This window comes from Zingiber officinale, chromosome 5B (genome assembly GCF_018446385.1).
Source record: "Zingiber officinale cultivar Zhangliang chromosome 5B, Zo_v1.1, whole genome shotgun sequence".
Classification (NCBI taxonomy): Eukaryota; Viridiplantae; Streptophyta; class Magnoliopsida; order Zingiberales; family Zingiberaceae; genus Zingiber; species Zingiber officinale.
Genome location: NC_055995.1, coordinates 72,422,891 through 72,442,579, shown reverse-complemented (window position 1 = coordinate 72,442,579; position 19,689 = coordinate 72,422,891). Strand labels below are relative to the sequence as shown.

The following is a 19,689-nucleotide window of genomic DNA, read 5'->3' as shown; positions in this document are numbered from 1 at the left end:
ACTGATATTATGTTCAAGGCAGGCACATAACAACAATCGTCTAATTCTAGTACTAGCCCAGAGGGCAGAGATAGATGATAAGTTCCTACAGAATAGCAACAACTCGTGCTCCATTGCCTACTCGTAGGTCTATCTCACCCTTCATGCTCTGCTATTCCTCATCGCTTGTACATTAGTACAAATGCACATCCCGTATCTAATACCCACGATGAAGAAATAGAGGTTGACTTCTATAACATTTATACTAGAAATCTTATTTCTCTTCTTCTTAAGATCTTCCGTATTCTTTGAGTTCCTCTTCCATTGCCTTGCTTGTCCTTGATATAGGTGACAAAGATGTTCAACCATATCGTAAGCGCTCATAAACTTATGTTGCTTCGAAGCTCAAAGTTCATGGTTGCGAGCATAAGACAAGACACATCTAATGCGTCATCTCGATGCTTCTTGTAAGCATCTCGGTCAGCTGGCGGGGCTAACATACAGTTTACGTTCTTGGGTGAGAACTATTCTCGATTCCTGCCAGTCCGTGAAATTTGCTCCATTGAGCTTGTCCTTCTTAAGGACAGATCGCAGAGAGAAAATGTTCGTATTTGACGTCATGGTTATCTACAACAGAAAATTTGCAGAAATAAATATCATATTCTTTTAAAATCATTTAATTAGGCCTTTAATTAAATGATGCTCCCACTGAATTCTATAATTCTTGTGGGATAAGATCCACATCATACTAACCCTTGAGTTAGCTTTGGCTAATACGCCCAAGGCTTAGTATGATCGGTAGGTAACGATTACCAATTACATCTCTATGCAACTCTTGTTTATAGAATCAATATCCGCATTTATATTAAAACTCGAGTTAGCTTTGGCTGAGAGTTAATATAGATGTGATTTTGACCTATCTTTTCCAACCGTTAGAATAATGCCTATAGTTGACTCGATCCAACCGAGTAACTAGGAATACTCAATCTAATTGAGTTTGTATTCACCCATGCGTTGATAGGCGGGACCAAGATTGTCCCTCCGTACCCTACCAAGATAATATGTATTGCTCTGCTTTGGCAGATTCAACAATACATGTGATCGAGGTAGTGATAGGTATCACGGCACGGTTAGGCATTTAGAGTTGGTTCGATCTAGATCTAATCTAATCGAGAAGGATGCATCTTGTGCATGACTTAGATCTAATCTAATCGCAAGGGTGCATCATGTGCACGACTTAGATCTAATCTAATCGTTAAGGCACTAATTAATTAATTAACTATTAAACATGCATCAGATACATAATAATTAATTAATTAATCTATTTGTGATTTAGTCATGGCCCTACTACGATCTTCTCAAGCCAATGAGAAGATCGAATGGTCAACCTAGGGTCAACAACTTCTCCAAGCGCCTCCCTTTGACCACCTTGTGTTGCTCGTGCCCGCCTCGGAACTCCGTCTCGTGTGGACCCTCCACCGCTCCAATTTGTACATTACAATTTGAAACTCGAGTTACATTCGAGTCTAAATCTAATTTACAACAAGAAAATATGAGAAGGCACGACACGCAGGTCGCGAATATAATACAACATAACGGCACGCAGGCCGTATTATGAATTACAACACAACTAATCATATTGGGCTTTGGGCCATGACTATCACAAATTAATATATATAATTCAAAATTATATATTTTCATAATTTTCTATAATTTTAAAATTAATTTTTACAATTTTACGAATAAAATTTCCCGGCGGTCCCGTTTAGCGGTTTCGGGCGCAATCGCGGAACGGATCCCCTTGCGCGAGGGTTCCTTTGCGATCCAACATCGCCTAAACCCGCTGTCCCAAAACGATTTGGGTTGAGACATTGCCGTTTCGGAAAAATCTTCCCGGCGGGTTAGTTTTTAGCGATTTTGAGTGCAATCGCGGAGCAAATCCCCTTGCGGGGTTAGGGGCAGTACCCCTACCCACGATCTAACCATCGTGAGTTGCTCCTTTGCGATCTAATGGCACCCAAGCTCGCTGTCCCAAAATGATTTGGGGCAAAACGAAGCCGGTTTTGAAAGATCTTCCGAAGCCTACAAGTGCCGAGACACTTGTGCTTCGCTTCTACGGAAAAATTACCCATAAAATCATAAAAACTAATTTTACAGAAAATCACAGAAGGTTTTATTTTCATAAAATAAAATAAACTCCCTTGCACGTGACTCGATACCACTATTGGGTTTTGGGTGAAAACCGCCGGAAACCCCGAATCGCCCAAGCCACGGATCTCGTGCAAGGTAAAACCGAACGAAAATACGAGTACGAGTTTGAAAAACTTTAATCTACAGTAGATCTACATAAGGATAAACCATTTATACCTTTGATGCGATGCCCTTCGCGTTCCCGCTCGTCCAAATGATGCCGGATCACAAGACCGTCAAGCGAAGTATCCACACGGACTAGATGGAAATGACCAAAACCAAGGTGTGCTAGCACCTATGTGGTTCGGCCAAGGGAGGAGAGGGAGAGGGAGAGCTTGAGAGGGAGAAGGAGGAAGATGCACACAAGTGAATGAAAAATGAATTTCTTCACCCAAAACAAAGTGGCCGGCCACATTTCAAAATTCACATTAATTGCATTAATTGCAATTAATATGAAACCATAAAATCACATTAATTGCATTAATTGCAATTAATATGAAACCATTAAGAGAGTGGCTTTGTCACTTCCATGAGGTGGCACCCATGATGATGTGGAACATCATTATTGGTCCACCTAATGCCAACTCACCAATGAGGTGGCAAAAGGTCAAGTCAAAATTGACCTTTGGTCTTCCTTCTCAAGTCAAGTCAAACTTGACTCAATCTCTACCATGGTGGATCTAATCCAACCATTTGATTCGAGCCAACTTAATATAATGAATCTAATTCATTAAATTAAATTGATTCAATGAGTCAAAATCTAAATTAGACTCATTTAACACATGAATCAACTTGAGTCAAACTCAAGTTAGCCCAATTAGGATTACTCTTAATCCAATTTGATTCATCAAATGAATCTAATCCTCTTGGTTCATCATATGAACCTAATCTCCACCTAATTGTCCTAAGTGTGTGACCCTATAGGTTCTTGTAACGTTGGCAATGCCCTAAACCCATTTAGGAGCAGTATCTAGCAACACATCATTACTACCCAAGTTACAAGAATGTCGAGATCCGACATCACCTTGTGACTACCAATTGTGACTACTCACAAAATAATGACAAGTGTCCTTCTATCCTAGACATCTAGATTGATCAATATGAGGCATAGACCGTTTCATCCTTTAATCAATCTAAATCTTGAACTCCAAGTAGACTCACTCGATCAAATGAGCTCAACATCTAATGTTGACTCATTTGGGCATGGCCATGCACTTAGTGGTCTCACTCTATCAAGAATATCGATGTCGCTCCCGTCATATGGGAAGGATAGATTCCATCTACATCACTCACATCCCTCTACATAATTCGTTATATACCCAGTAATCGCCTTTATAGTCCACCCAGTTACGGGTGACGTTTGACGAAACTAAAGTACATAACTCCTTATGTAGGGATCCATGGTGACTTCAGGTCTAAGGACCAATAGTCATACTAATAGCCACATGAGAAAGTATATGACACTCATATAACGATCCATGATACTTTCTCATGGCGGGTCATTCAGTATATATTCTCTAATGCATACCCATGTGTCAACTTGATATCTCTATATCCATGACTTGTGAGATCAAGTCATCGAGCTGACCTACATGCTAGTCTTATTGTATTAACATTGTCCCTGAATGCTAATACTCGACTAGGAATGATTTAGAGTAGTGTTCCCTATATCATCTCACTATCGATTCAACTAATCGATTGATATAGGTATGAACCTTCTACTCAAGGACGCTATTATACTTAGTCTATTTGGCACTAATATAAATAAGTATAATAACCAAACAAATGCCTTTATTAATATACAAGAATATGATATACATGAGTCCATACAATCATCAAATGATTGACTCTAGGGCTCTAACTAACATCTTGTAGGGTTATGTTTTTCCGTTCTACTAGACCATTTTGTTGGGGGGTCCTAGGGCATGAGTATTCGTGTTTATAGCCATTAATTTCAAAAAATTCAAAAAATTTATGATTTTCAAATTCTCCCCCATGGCCACTTCTAATTCTTTTTATTTGAGTGTCTTTTCCATTTTCTATTAATTTGTAAAAGATTTTAAAAACTTCAAAGGTTTCATCTTTAGTTTTTATGAATTTTACCCAAGTAAATCTTGAGTAGTCATCGATTATTACTAAGCAATATTGGTTTTTGCTTAGTGACTTGGCTCCGCGTGAATCAAACAAGTCTAGGTGAAGGAGCTCAAGTATAGAAGTTGTTCTGTGTAGGTTGGTTAACTTATAATTTGACTTGGTTTGTTTACCTTGTTGACAAGCATCACACGTTGAATTTTCAATAAATTTTAATTTAGGCAGGCCTCTAACTAAACCATTTTGACTCATTTTTGAAATGAGTCTAGTATGAGTGTAACCCAGTCTCCTATGCCACAACTCAGTTTTCTCTTGTTGTGTCAATAGACACTCTAGTGAGGAGGTAGGTAGGTCTATTGTATAAATGTTCTTTTTCCTAATTCCCTTAAGTGTGATTTTAGGATTATTAATATTCTTAATTATGCATTCAGTTTTTGAAAATGTGATTAAGTATCCTGAGTCATATAACTAGCTAATAGTAAGTAAATTGAAACTAAATTGTTCAACCAATAATACTTTCCGAATATAAAAATTGGAATTTAATTGGATATTAACTATTCCGATTACGTTAAGGGTTCCATCGTTGCCGAACGTGACAAATCCTAGGTTCTTGAGTTTCAGTTTAGTGAATTTCAGTTTGTCTCCTGTCATGTGCCTGGAGCATCTATTATCTAGCATCCATTGATCCAAATCTTTATGTTCCTACATAAAGTATTTGATTTGGGTCAATTTAATGGATTTAGAAGATAGTTTAATTTGACTGAAATTAATTTAATGTTCCATCTCACCCAGTCTAGATGATCAACTATGGTATTCCTATGGGTGTTTGTGAGATGGTTTATTAAGTTGATTGGTTTATGTTAATTTATTTTAGTTTATTAAGTTGATTAAGTTAAGTCGATTAGTTAGTTAAGTTAAATAATTTGATTTTAGTTAATTGTTAAATTATTAAATTTATTAATTAGAAATTATTAAGTTAATTTGTTTTTAGTTTATTAAGTTTATTTTTTAATTTATTAGTTAAGTCGATTAGTTAGTTAAGTTAAATAATTTGATTTAAGTTAATTAAATTATTAAATTGATTAATTAGAAATTATTAACTTAATTAAATTAATTAAGTTAATTTGTTAAAGTAATTAGATTAAATTGGATTTAGTTAAATTGGACTAAGTTCAACCTAGATTCATCTCACCCGATTCTAAGTTATCAATCAAGGAACCTTAAGTAGTTTTGTGTAATGCCCAGAAAATTCTCAAAACTATTTTAGAATTATTCTATGATTTTTCTGGAATTATTAGATATTTTTCCGGAATTTTCCGAGTAGCGGAAGTAGCAAAAATTATTAGAAAAGTAAAATGACGGGAATCGAACCCGGGACCTCTCGGGTCCGCTAAACCTTTAGTTAGCCTTAGTAACCGGTGAACCCAGCAGGGCCGTGCTGAGAGAAAGGAGAATCAAATATATTTATAATTGAGTTGGGTTCAATTATCCACTTAATATAAATAGAAGAGTTAGGTTGGGTTTGGTTTATTTTTAGAACTTGGTTCGGCAACTTTCTTCTCCTCACCCTAACTCACCGACGCCACCTCTCCCTCTCCTCCCTCTCTCGGCGCCAACCACAAGGAGACCTAGGGTTCTCTCTCTAGGGCCCCAAGGTCACTTTCCGGTGACGATTTCAGCACAAGGACGTTCCCCTCCGCGAGTAGAGCACGTGGACGCGAGCGAATCACCGGAATTTCTAGCGATTAGATTTGTAAGAAATCTAGAACACAAGGTATGAAACCCCTCACCTACAGTATAAGTAGCTCTCGCGTGTTTTCTTTTATGCATTAGATTAGTTTTATTGAATTTTGTCAGCATATAGTGTGTATTTTAACTCTTCTCACAGATGTAGGGATTAGTGAGCATCTCTAGATGGGTCGAGCACGTGTATCCTCTGTAGATAGGGGTATAGACGCTGCAAGGTGCCTAGAGGTGGTCTCCCTGATCGAGAGGAGAGTTAGAGAACGCCAAATGCTCGACAAAATGCCTAACACAGCCTTATGATACAGTGGGCATTTAGTTAAATGCCATAGAACATGTTATTAGCATGATCAGTTTTTATTTCAGCTTTTACGAGACTAGATGTCCAAATGGGTGGGCTCCCACAGTCGCCTCTAGGTTCAGACAACCTAGTTCTAGGTTCAGATAACCTAGATTCAGCAAAATAGTAATAGCTATTTCAATATTTTACTTTTCAGTGGCACTGTACTGGATTAGATATCCATTGGGTTGGGCTCCCATAGTCGTCCCTAGGTTTAGCTAACCTAGTAAACCCTACTAGATTCGGAACTTGCAATCCCGGGTCTAGTTAGGGATGCACGCACAACAAGTACAATTGCCAGGGCCCATCAGCAGCATGTTTAGTATTTTCACTTACTATATGTATATGGTTTTCAACCTTTCACAAATTAGTTCGTGAATTCAGTACAGTCCTAGTAGTAGCTCAGTTTTTAGTATCAGTTTAGTTCTTCATTGATACCATGTGATTGATATCATGTTCAGCTTTAGATATGCCATGATTGTATGCTTATATGCCATGCCATGTTTAGTTTATTCAGTATACTTAGCATATCCTTTCAAACATCATGATTTAAAATCATATTTGCATCGTATGCATGTTTTAGTGAGGTAGATGGTTTCTTACTAAGCTTTTTAGCTTACAGATACTATTTTCCTTATACTGCAGATACATGTAAAAGGAAAATGGACTAGCGGTGGAGGCTGGAGGTCAATGCAGATCAAGATGTGTGTGGAAAGAACTGGAATAAAGATCCTAGGGATCTAGTTTTATTTTATTATGCATTAGAACGTGTTCAGTATGCATTAGTACTTATAGCAAGCGTTATCTTACGTTTCTATTAGTTAGCAAGAGAACAGTTTAAAACCTTGTTAGTTTTGGTTTCCATATGCTTACATGCCATGAATTAGTATTCTATGCCTTAATCATGTTTAGTATGTTAGCCATTACCTAATAGAATGTTTCTCTTAGCTTTTATAGTGTTGTGTAATGACTTAGGCACGCAGCAGTGCTGATATCAGGGGCCTGATACGAAATCAGAAACCTCTGATCGGTCTGTAGACCGATCAGGGAGTCTCTGATCGGTCGGTAGACCGATCAGGGACCTGGTTTCTGCGAACTGAGCTTTCTGTTCGTTCCCTGATCGATCCGTGGATCGATCAGGTCTCATTGACCGATCAGGGACCAGCTGGATCGGTCGGCAGACCGATCCAGCAACGTACAGAATTACAGTGTAGTTTGTGGATCTGTCGGTTGAACGATCCGAAGTTTCCTACCATGCCAGTATTAGTGGATCGGTCTGTGGATCGATCCGAAGTTCATTATCAGTTGTAAACACCTCCCCTAGCATGTATACAACTCCTAGGTACACCCAGAACACTAAGTTAAACTTTACAGCATTTAGTTCAGTAAAATTTTAAATTATCCAGTTTTCATTCCGCATTAATAGTCCAGCATAGCATAACTGTAGCGATCGGCCTTACAGCTTAGTATCAGAGCCAAGTTCCATACTTCCTACACACACATCAGCATTGAACCTACAGCTTCCAAGTAAGAATACCTCTACTTTACTTATGCTTTCTGTTTCCTTGTTATAGATCATGTTTATAGATAAACTGCTGCATGATAGTATGTGATAGTATATAACATGATAACGATAGTGATACAATTATGATTGTAATAGTTATTCATGTTCTGTCCTCTATGTCTTTAGCAATGGCACGAGGACGCCCAGCTAGAAGGGCACTAGCTACTGAGCCCCAGAAGAGGCGCTTTCCTCCCGACCTTACAAGATTAGTGGCTCGAGCTGAACAGAGATAGCCACCTTAAAGGCTAATCACCCCCACAACACCTTGAACCAACCCGACGAGTCTTAGAGGTTCCACCAGTCCAGCCTACAAAGACCAAGATTCGAGCCAAGAAAGGAAGCCTATCCGATCCAGTGGCAGAGAGCTTCTCGGGCACTAGTGAACCATGGGATGCACAAGTCTGGTTCAAAACACTGGAGAACGACTGGAGCTGGCCCGAACACGAGAAGGTGAAGTGTGCCTCCGTCTGCCGAGTGAACCGGATGTCATGGGCTGACTTCGAGAAGGAATTCTTCGAGGAGTTCTTTCACATACGGGTTACAAACCGCCACTACGACGAGTTCACTGAGTTTCGTCAGGGCAACCTTTTAGTTGAGGAAGCCGTGAAGAAATTCAACAGGTTGGCTCGTCTATGCCTAGAGCTAGTCAGCACAGAGAAGGAACGAATCCGGTTGATGCTCAAGATGCTGAGGCCAGAGATAGCAGTGAACGTGGTTGGTGGCATACATAGGCCACAAATCACAGAGGAGTTAGTGAGTAGTGCCTTGACCACAGAGCATTACCAGAAGCAAGTCTCCTCAGAGTCCAAAGGCCAAGGAAACTCTCACACTCAAAAACAGCAAGGCCACAGCTCTAACTGGAAAGGGAACTCTAACAGCAAGCGCAAATCAGGGAGTGACCCAAAAGGAGGACCATCTAGCAAGCGACCCAGTTATCCAAAGTGTGCTACATGTGGGAAATTCCACCCAGGGGTTTGTCGCAAGGGCACACGAGGATGCTTTGAATGTGGACAAGAAGGGCATGGCCAAGAACAAGACCGGTCTTCCAGATTCAAGATGCAGCCATTATATTAGATGCAGGCTCTAGAAGGTCCACTTATCACGGCATTAGAAGCCCTCCACGCGAAATTTACTCACTCACCGAGAGGACGAGCCAATGCCTCGACTGTCACAGTCGATTAGCATTTTACAAAGATAGTGCTGCTATTCGATCAGGGCAACCCATTCATATATAGACAGGATGTTCTCCGAAAAATTAGGAATACCCTCAGAGGTACTCAGTGATCACTACCTTCAGGAGAGATCATGGCATCCACGCACTCGCTCAGAGCTAGCAGACAGAGAGCTCTTTTGTGATATGATAGTGCTAGAGATGACCGACTATGATGTTATCTTCGAATGGACTTTAGTGCTACCATAGAGCTGAAAGAAGCGGCAGTGCAATTTGAATACAGTGGGAACCAAAGAGAAAGGCCAAGAAGTTTCTCTCATTGAAGCACGGAAGCTTGGATTTAGGATGTACAAGATTCCTAGCACACGTAGTCAACACCAGACAAGAACAGGGTTCTAGTCGTATGTGTCTACCCGCCTTCCCAAGAGTTACGTGCTTAGCACTCAGAGGGAGATTGACTTTGAGATAGAGCTCATTCGGTACAAACCCTATCTCCAAAGCGCCTTATCGCATGGCTCAGTGAGAATCAAGGAACTTGTGAGCAACTTCAGTTGGACAAGGGTTTCATCCGAGTCATTCACCATGGGAGCCTGATTGTTCGTGAAGAAGAAGGATGGAAGCTTGCGACTGTGCATAGACTACAGATCACCGAACCAAGTCACGATCAAGAATGTATCCCTTCCGGAATCGATGACCGCTCGACCGGTGAAGGGAGCAGTGTTCTCTAAGATATATCTCGATCAAGTTATCATCGGTAAAGGTTAAAGAAGGATATACCCAAGACAACATTCAGAACAGACACTACGAGTTCGTAGTCATGCCCTTCGGCGTGAACATTCATAGATCTCATGAACAGAGTATTCAGGGAGTATTTAGATAAGTTTGTTATTGCTATCGATGACATTCTTATCTACTCAGAACTCAGGAAGAACACTCGAGCACCTGAAACTAGTATTGTAGACCCTTCATCAGAATCTATACGCCAAGTTCACGAAATGTGAATTTTGGCTAGATCAGTGTCCTTCCGGGTCACATCATCTAAAAGGATGGTATTATGGTAGATCCGAAGATAGAATCGAAGAGACCTAAGAACGCCGGGAGCGGGATTAGCGAGGATATTGAAAGTTTGTAGAGGACTTCTCCAGATAGCCTCCCATGCCTCTTAAAGAACAGAAATTTCTGGTTGAGGACTCGGTCAGCGAGCTAAAAGGAGATTGACCATGCTCCCATTTTGGCTCTACCAGACAACACCAGCCTTGACATCTATAGTGATGCCTCTAAGTTGGGACTAGGAGCATGATGCAAAACGGCAAGGTGATCGCCTATGTCTCCAGACAACTAAAGGATTATGAGAAGAATTACCCTACTCATGACCTTGAGCTTGCAGCAGAGTGTTCGCTCTCAAAATTTGGAGACATTACTTATATGAGTGTGTACAGATCATCGAGTCAAGTACTTCTTCACTCGAAGGATCTGAACATGCGACAGCGCAGATGGCTTGAGCTGGTCAAAGACTACGATATGGACATCCTCTACCATCCAGGGAAAGCCAATAAGGTAGCCGACGCACTTAGCAGAAAATCTAGTGCTACCTTATTATCTCTAGCAGCCATGTCACCAGCCCTACAGAAGGAGATCTCAGATTTCGGTCTCGAGCCCATAGTTGGACAAGACTCTCTATGCGATGCATCCAGTTCCACCAAAATGTATCAAGACCAAGAACCATTTTGGTGGCCGGGATGAAGCGAGACATCGCCAGATATGTTAGCATCCGCCTCACCTGCCAGACGGTCAAGGCGGAACATCAGCGACCAGGAGGAGTTCTGCAGCCTATATAGATTCTAGAATGGAAGTGGGAGGAGTAATAGTCGACAAGTTGACTAAATCAGCCCACTTCTTAGCTATCAAGATATCCTACTCCATGGAGAAGCTAGCTCAACTGTATCTCCAAGAGATCGCCGACTACATGGAGTCCCACGAACCATCATTTATGAGACAGATTCACATCACACTGAGTGTGTACAGCCTTAAGTTGAAGTTCAAGAAGATTCCATCCTCGGATGGTCGACGGAGCGAGTAAATCAAGATATGCTCTGTGCCCTAGACTTCAAGAAGTTGGTGCAAATATCCGAGCTTAGCGCAATTTGCATACAACATGGCATGACACCTTACGATGCTCTCTATGGGCGGAGGTGTAGATCTCCAACTGCTAGTATGAGAGTGGTGAATGAAGAGCTAGAACTTGATGATCTAGTGGCGAGATACCACACAGAGATCCGGGAGGATAGAGCTGTCGCTGAAAAGCTATGATACACTAGAGTTTGGGATGGTTGTTCCTCGCAGTAGTTCCCATGAAGGGTGATGCGTTTTGGGAAGAAGGCAAACTTAGTCCCAGATATATAGGACCATACCTTATCGGAGAAGAGTGGGCAAGGTAGCATATGAGCTAGAGCTACCCAGGAAATGTCAGCTGTCATGTCTCTAACCTTGAACTCGCTACTTCTGCATCTGTGATTCTTCATCTTCATTCTCTTCAAACCTCCAGCGTCTTCTCGTTCAGTAAGTTGAAGGGTACCTTTTGTCATTCCTTGTTTTGAATCACACAAACGCTATTTTTGTATTGACGATTTGTAACGCCCCAAAATTCTCAAAACTATTTTAGGAATATTCTATGATTTTTCTGGAATTATTAGATATTTTCCGGAATTTTTCGAGTAGCGGAAGTAGCAAAAATTATTAGAAAAGTAAAATGGCTTAAACCTTTAGTTAGCCTTAGTAACCGGTGAACCCAGCAGGGCCGTGCTGAGAGAAAGGAGAATCAAATATATTTATAATTGAGTTGGGTTCAATTATCCACTTAATATAAATAGAAGAGTTAGGTTGGGTTTGGTTTATTTTTAGAACTTGGTTCGGCAACTTTCTTCTCCTCACCCTAACTCACCGACGCCACCTCTCCCTCTCCTCCCTCTCTCGGCGCCAACCACAAGGAGACCTAGGGTTCTCTCCCTAGGGCCCAAGGTCACTTTCCGGCGATGATTTCAGCACAAGGACGTTCCCCTCCGCGAGTAGAGCACGTGGACGCGAGCGAATCATCGAGAAGTCATCTTCACCGGAATTTCTAGCGATTAGATTTGTAAGAAATCTAGCACACAAGGTAAGAAACCCCTCACCTGTAGTATAAGTAGCTCTCGCGTGTTTTCTTTTATGCATTAGATTAGTTTTATTGAATTTTGTCAGCATATAGTGTGTATTTTAACTCTTCTCACAGATGTAGGGATTAGTGAGCATCTCTAGATGGGCCGAGCACATGTATCCTCTGTAGATAGGGGTTTAGACGCTGCAAGGTGCCTAGGGTGGTCTCCCTGATCGAGAGGAGAGTTAGAGAGCGCCAAATGCTCGACAAAATGCTTAGCACAGCCTTATGATACAGTGGGCATTTAGTTAAATGCCATAGAACATGTTATTAGCATTATCAGTTTTTATTTCATCTTTTATGTCGCCTCTAGGTTCAGACAATCTAGTTCTAGGTTCAGATAACCTAGATTCAGCAAAATAGTATTAGCTATTTCAGTATTTTACTTTTCAGTGGCACTGTACTGGATTAGATATCCATTGGGTTGGGCTCCCATAGTCGTCCCTAGGTTTAGCTAACCTAGTAAACCCTACTAGATTCGGAACTTGCAATCCCGGGTCTAGTTAGGGATGCGCGCACAGCAAGTACAGTTTCCAGGGCCCATCAGCAGCATGTTTAGTATTTTCACTTACTATATGTATATGGTTTTCAACCTTTCACAAATTAGTTCGTGAATTCAGTACAGTCCTAGCAGTAGCTCAGTTTTTAGTATCAGTTTAGTTCTTCATTGATACCATGTGATTGATATCATGTTCAGCTTTAGATATGCCATGATTGTATGCTTATATGCCATGCCATGTTTAGTTTATTCAATATACTTAGCATATCCTTTCAAACAGCATGATTTAAAATCATATTTGCATCGTATGCATATTTTAGTGAGGTAGATGGTTTCTTACTAAGCTTTTTAGCTTACAGATACTATTTTCCTTATACTGCAGATAGAGGTCAATGCAGATCAAGATGTGTGTGGACGGAACTGGAATAAAGATCCTAGGGATCTAGTTTTATTTTATTATGCATTAGAACGTGTTCAGTATGCATTAGTACTTATAGCAAGCGTTATCTTACGTTTCTGTTAGTTAGCAAGAGAACAATTTAAAACCTTGTTAGTTTTGGTTTCCATATGCTTACATGCCATGAATTAGTATTCTATGCCTTAATCATGTTTAGTATGTTAGCCATTACCTAGTAGAATGTTTCTCTTAGCTTTTATAGTGTTGTGTAATGACTTAGGCACGCATCAATGCTGATATCAGGGGCCTGATACGAAATCAGAAACCCCTGATCGGTCTGCAGACCGATCAGGGAGTCTCTGATCAGTCGGTCGATCAGTAAGCCACTGATCGGTCTCATTGACCGATCAGGGACCATCTGGATCGGTCGGCAGACCGATCCAGCAGCGTACAGAATTGCAGTGTAGTTTGTGGATCGGTCGGTTGAACGATCCGAAGTTTCCTACTGTGCTAGTATTAGTGGATCGGTCTGTGGATCGATCTGAAGTTTATTATCAGTTGTAAACACCTCCCCTAGCATGTGTATAACTCCTAGGTACACCCAGAACACTAAGTTAAACTTTACAGCATTTAGTTCAGTAAAATTTTAAATTAGCCAGTTTTCATTCCGCATTAATAGTGCAGCACAGCATAACTGTAGCGATCGGCCTCGCAGCCTAGCTAGTAGGAGGCGGGTCGTTACATTTTGTGAGATAGTTATCTTAATTTAGATTATTTCTAAAGATTAATTTACATTTGAGTTAAACCTAGGTTTTTCAATTGGTTAATTAAATATACATTTTGAAGATTGGCTCCCAGGCTGTGACGAGACACTAGGTCTTCTTGGGTATGAGATCATTCACCACTTCTAGACAGCGCATTTCAAAGAAAATATATATTTAATTTCCCTTTTGAAACCCCTAGGTTAGCTAAACAAATGTAAATTACGCCTAGGTCCTTGATCTAACCTAATCTAAACATGCATATTACAAAGAAAATAAATAGGTATCAAGCAATTTTATCTATTTATTAAGATAATTTTCCTATTGGCTCCTCCTAGATCATGGCCTCGATATGGTCTATCAAGGTAATGTACTTGATCCTTGGGGACCCAATATTGACCAAGTCCAACTTGATTGACCAAATTGGACTTAGGTACCCATGCTTGGACTATTTTTCTATTCGGTCTGTTAACAAGTGATAAATAAGACCAATATTTTCTTTTAGTTCTAAATCCTAGTCCGGATCGATTGTATACGACTTTCTGTTTTCCAAGAATCAAGTCAAGGTTCTTGGAACCCAGTGTCAACCGTTCCAATGTAAACTTCAAATCTTTGACTTGACTTTTCAGGCTGGAATTCTCTTCCTTAAGCTTTTGGACTTGAGTTGAGGTTCCAGTCTGAACTGGGTCAGTCAAGGATTCGGAGTTAGTCACTTCTTTAAGGATTGTTACCTCCTTTAGAAGTAACCTAATCCAAACATTAGACTTAGCTAGTTTACACATTAAGTAATTTATTAAATTATACAAATGAAATGTACTTACAGAGGGGTTTGACCCTTCAAAAACGGATACAGATCCGTGGCTTTTCTCGGACTCAACTTCCGATTCATCCTTGCTTCTGGATTTGTTGATTTGGTCCCGGGCCATCATTGTGAGGAAACTCGTCTGTTCGAGTTCTTCATCGTCAGAGTCTTCCGAAGAAGACTCGTCCCTGTTGGTGCGGGAAGCATCCGACGATCGAACCTTAGTTTTGATAATGGCAAAGGATTCAAAGTTAAGTTTGTGGTGATCTAACGTGTTGAATAAGTGTTTCAGGAAAGTCCTAGCTACGGTTAGGCAAAGGGAAAATCCTAAGGGGTGGTAACCTTAGGTCCTAGGGGGCGGTAACCCTAGGTGAGGGAAAATCCTAAGGGGTGGCAACCTTAGGTCCTAGGGGGCGGTAACCCTAGGTGGAGAAAAACCCTAAGGGGTGGTAACCTTAGGTCCTAGGGGGCGGTAACCTTAGGTGGAGGAAAACCCTAAGGGGCGGTAACCTTAGGTCCTAGGGGGCGGTAACCCTAGGTGGAGGAAAACCCTAAGGGGCGGTAACCTTAGGTCCTAGGGGGCGGTAACCCTAGGCGGTAAATCCAGTCGATCTGGAGGACCGGACTGGCATCGTAATCTCTCCCGAGGGAGTAGGTGAGGACGCTTTCCCGTAGAGGGAACAGTAGGCGTCGGGTCGACCTAGGGTTTCAGACTCAGACAGTCCGAAGACCGTCGATTATTCTTTACAATGTTTTATCGATTCTAACGCTGTCTTGCAGGTACTTGCTCGGACTAACCTTATTTTGCAGGTGAAGAACCCGGGACAAACTTTATCCCTCGCGACTTCGCCATGTGGAGCATCCTGGTTGGTTGGCCACTAGGCGCCCGGAACGTCATATAAAAGAAGGGTTGAGGTGCAGCTTCAATACAACGATTCAACAAGCTTTCCTTCTGCAAGAAACGACTCTAAAGTGTCATAGCGACCTAAAGCTTCAGTTATTATTTTGTTGTCGGTATTATTTCAATTCCAGTTGTACTTATTTCCTTGTACTTATTCATGATATTATAGTTGTTGCCCACCGGAAGCGATCAAGGATCGCGGGCCTTCGAGTAGGAGTCGCCTTAGGCTCCGAACGAAGTAATTCCCTGTGTCTCTGTGTTTGACTGTCTTTATTCCGCTGCTTATTACTCTATTAGTTTCACGTACGAGTTACGGATTTCGAAAAATGAAATAGCCACGAGTGCTATTCACCCCCCCTCTAGCGCTTTCGATCCATCAGTCCCAAGTCGCTTTCAGGGTCTTCTTCCTTCTTGGTTTCTTTGCATCTTTCTGGTTCGGACAGTCGGCCTTGATGTGCCCCTTTTGGTTGCATCCGTAGCATGTCACCTCGAACTTCACCTTTGGTTGGGCCTCCTTGGACTGGATCACCTTTCTAACATCCTTCATGTTGAAGCCCTTCTTCTTTCTTTAGAGCTTCCTCACTAGGTTGACAAGTTCGACTGTGAGCTCGTCGTCGTCGTCATCAGAATCCGGTTCTTCTTTCGACTCTGATTCGGTTCTGCGCCTTTTGCTTGTACTTGCAACCAAAACTATACCATTCTCGGCTGGGCGTGCATTAGTCTGCTCATGCAGTTCAAATGCAGAAAAAAGTTCATCTAACCTTATTGACGAGAGATCCTTGGATACCTTGTAAGCATCTACCATGGATGCCCACAAGGTATTCCTAGGAAAGACGTTAAGTGCATACCTTATAATGCCCCTATTCTCCACCGTTTGGTCGATTGCGTGAAGTCCGTTCAATAGGTCTTGTATGTGGGCATGCAGTTGACTTGCCATTTCATTTTCCTGCAATTTAATGTTATATAGTTTATTTAAAATAAGGTCTCTCTTGCTTACCTTTGTGTCTGATGTACCCTTGTATAGTTCGATTAGCTTTTTCCACAACTCCTTTGCACTTGAGAAAGGTCCTACTCTGTTGAGTTCCTCCTTTGTCAGGCCACACTGGAGGGTGCAGGTCACTTTAACATTTGCTTCTACCTTCTTGATTAGGGCTACATCCCAGTTCTCGCAAGGTATCGGTTTGCCGACGCCGTCAGTTGGAAGTTTGAGTCCGGTCTTGACGATCATCCACATCTCGAACTAGGTCTGCAGGTATGACTCCATTCGGCCCTTCCAGTAGTCGAAGTGTTCTCCGGTGAAGAGCGGTGGGCGGACCATGCTGTAGCCTTCTTGTTGGGCCATTGAAAACTTGCACACGCAAAAATAGGAAAAATCGGTTCCAAGACTTGGTCTTGGATTAGTAGTGCGGGATGTATATAAAAAAAACTAACTCGAGTGGTGTTGCACTAGCTTTGAGCAAAAATCGATTCGATAAAGATAGATCGGAATATAGCAATTATACTAATTCCGATCGACTCCGAAAAATTGAAAATACTATGAAAAACTTGCTTGAAAGGTGGTTTACCCTGTTCGAAGCGACCCCGCTCTGATACCAATTGTTGGATCGAGAAGCGCTAGAGGGGGGAGGGGTGAATAGTGCTTGTAGCTTTCACACGTTTTGTATTCGAAAATTAGAGTAAGAGCAGCGGAAATTAAACAAGACACAACAAAAGACACGAACATTTACTTGGTTTGGAGCCTAGGGCGACTCCTACTCCAAGGCCCATGCTCATTGAGCGTTTACTTTGGGCAACAACTATAATCGCGTAACTCTTTTACAACTTAAAAATACAAGTGTTGAATGAAGAATTACAATAATGACAACACACAAGATGAAGAAAGCAGCGTACAAGTGCGCAGGATGTTCTATTCGAGAGATGATATCGAAGCTGCTTCCCGATGCTCCTTTTATAGGCTCCGCAGGACTGATCCAGATCCTTAAAGCTTGGGATCAGGTTTGACCCGAGGCGGATCGGTTGACCGATCCCCACGTTCGGTCGACCGATCAGATTATCTCCTCCTCATCCGATCCGCCCGATCCGCTCGCTCCACTTTGATCTGGTCAACTCCTATCTCTGGTTCAGTCGACCGATAACCAGGTCCGGTCGACCGATCCCCTGGTCGAGCCCGGTCCACTCGTTGGAAATCTGACCTACTGCTTGGGGGTTCGGTCGACCAATCCAAACATTCGGTCGACTGATCCCGGTTAGTTCTACCCCTGCACAAAATGTTATTCTCTTGCAAAACAGAGTTAGAACATAACAGATAATATATTAAAAAAGTAAGTTTGATAGTCTTCAGACTGTCCGGTTTTGACTTCGGATTTTCGACCGGAAACCCTAAGTTGAATTGACGCCTACTGTTCCCTCCGCGGGGAATGCATCCTCACCTACTCCACTCAGGAGAACATACCTGATGCCAGTCCGGTCTTGCAAACTGACTGGACTTTCTGCCCAGGCTTACCACCCCCTAGGACCTAGGGTTATCACCCCTAGGATTTTTCACCACCAAGGGTTACCACCCCCTAGGACCTAAGGTTACACCCCCTTAGGATTTCCACCACCTAGGGTTACAACCCCCTAGGACCTAGGGTTGTCGCCCCTTAGGGTTTTCCTCCACCTAGGGTTACCACCCCCTACGACCTAGGGTTACCACCCCCTAGGGTTTTCCATCTGCCTAACCACAGTTAGGACTTTCTTGAAAACCTCATTCACACATATTAGATAACAAAACAACTTAACTTTGAATCTCTTTACTATTATCAAAACTTGGGTTCGATATTCGGATGCTTCCTGCACCAACATAAAAGACATTCTTAACGACCTCCATTTGATCGGACACAATATGGAGAACCGCGACATAATAAGGTATGCACTAAATGCCTTTCCATGGAATGCTTTGTGGGCACCAATTGTAGATGCTTACAAAGTTTCTAAGGATCTTTCAATTCTTAAGTTAGATGAGTTATTTTGTGAATTGGAATTACACGAACAATCTAACGTGAGCCATGCCGAGAAAGGAGTTGCTTTGTATGCAAGTCCAAGCAATGAAATCAAATCAAGAACAAAGATCGAGTCAGACTCTGACTCAACAAATGAAGAAGACCTAGTCAACATGGTCCGGAGATTGCTGACGAAGAAGAAATTCAGAAGAAGTGCCAAGAAGACACCACTCAACCAGATGCAAAACAAATCAGAAATGATTTGTTACGGATGTAACAAGAAGGAGCATTTCAAAAATGAATGCCCAAATCGGAAGGAAGAAAGGCCCAAGTCGACAAGAAGAAAGAAAGCCCTCCATGCGACATGGGATGAGTCATCCTTCGAGGAATCCGATGTGGAAAAATCGAAGCATTCCAGCCATCTTGCCTTGAACGAAAAATCAATATTGGAGGAAGAATTCCGTAGACTGTCAATGACTCCTCGTTGCTTAAAGAAAGAATTAAGAGCTCCGCATTCCGAGTTTTATGTATTAAAGTGAATAAATCTAGAAATTATCATCATCTAATGATAAGGAAATACCCATTAATGGCAAATCAGATACAACAATACTTAAGTCATATTGCCTAATTTCGAAACAATACAAACTAAAGGTAATTGGTACATAAATTAAATTAAAATTAAATATATCAATCTAATATATCATTGAACATTTTAAACATTATAATATATTACTTATAAAATTAATTATGCGATTCAGGATTTATGGTCAAATTTCTTTCTTCTGAATGTTTAATAAGTTATAATGACTCAACTAAAATATTTCTAAAAGGATTTAGAGATAGAAATATATACTCAATTAATCTACCTAAAACATTACCAAAGTGTTTTTAACACATCATGAAGATCATGGTTGTGGCATAGGAGATTAGCTCACACCCATATTAGGAATTTACTATTTTTTTTTTCTAGCTAAAGCTTTACTTTACCAAATTTTCAAAATATTAATTTTGTTAAAATTTTAATAATTTAAACTTTGCACTCAAATGTTCATATTATTTTCTATACCTTTGCTATAT

General features: G+C 41.2%; 1 protein-coding gene across 1 annotated transcript in view; it reads right to left on the bottom strand.

Moving 5' to 3' along the window:
- The window catches only part of LOC121986721 (glutathione S-transferase T2-like), a 36,819-nt gene extending 19,954 nt beyond the window's left edge, over window positions 1–16,865 (bottom strand). Inside the window, exons 1-2 of the mRNA XM_042540666.1 lie at window positions 16,770–16,865; window positions 16,215–16,352 (exon numbers count right to left, since the gene is read on the bottom strand). Of these exons, the coding sequence (XP_042396600.1) occupies window positions 16,215–16,352; window positions 16,770–16,865 (234 nt within the window). The remainder of the gene's footprint in view (window positions 1–16,214; window positions 16,353–16,769) is intronic.
- Window positions 16,866–19,689: the final 2,824 nt, after the last annotated feature.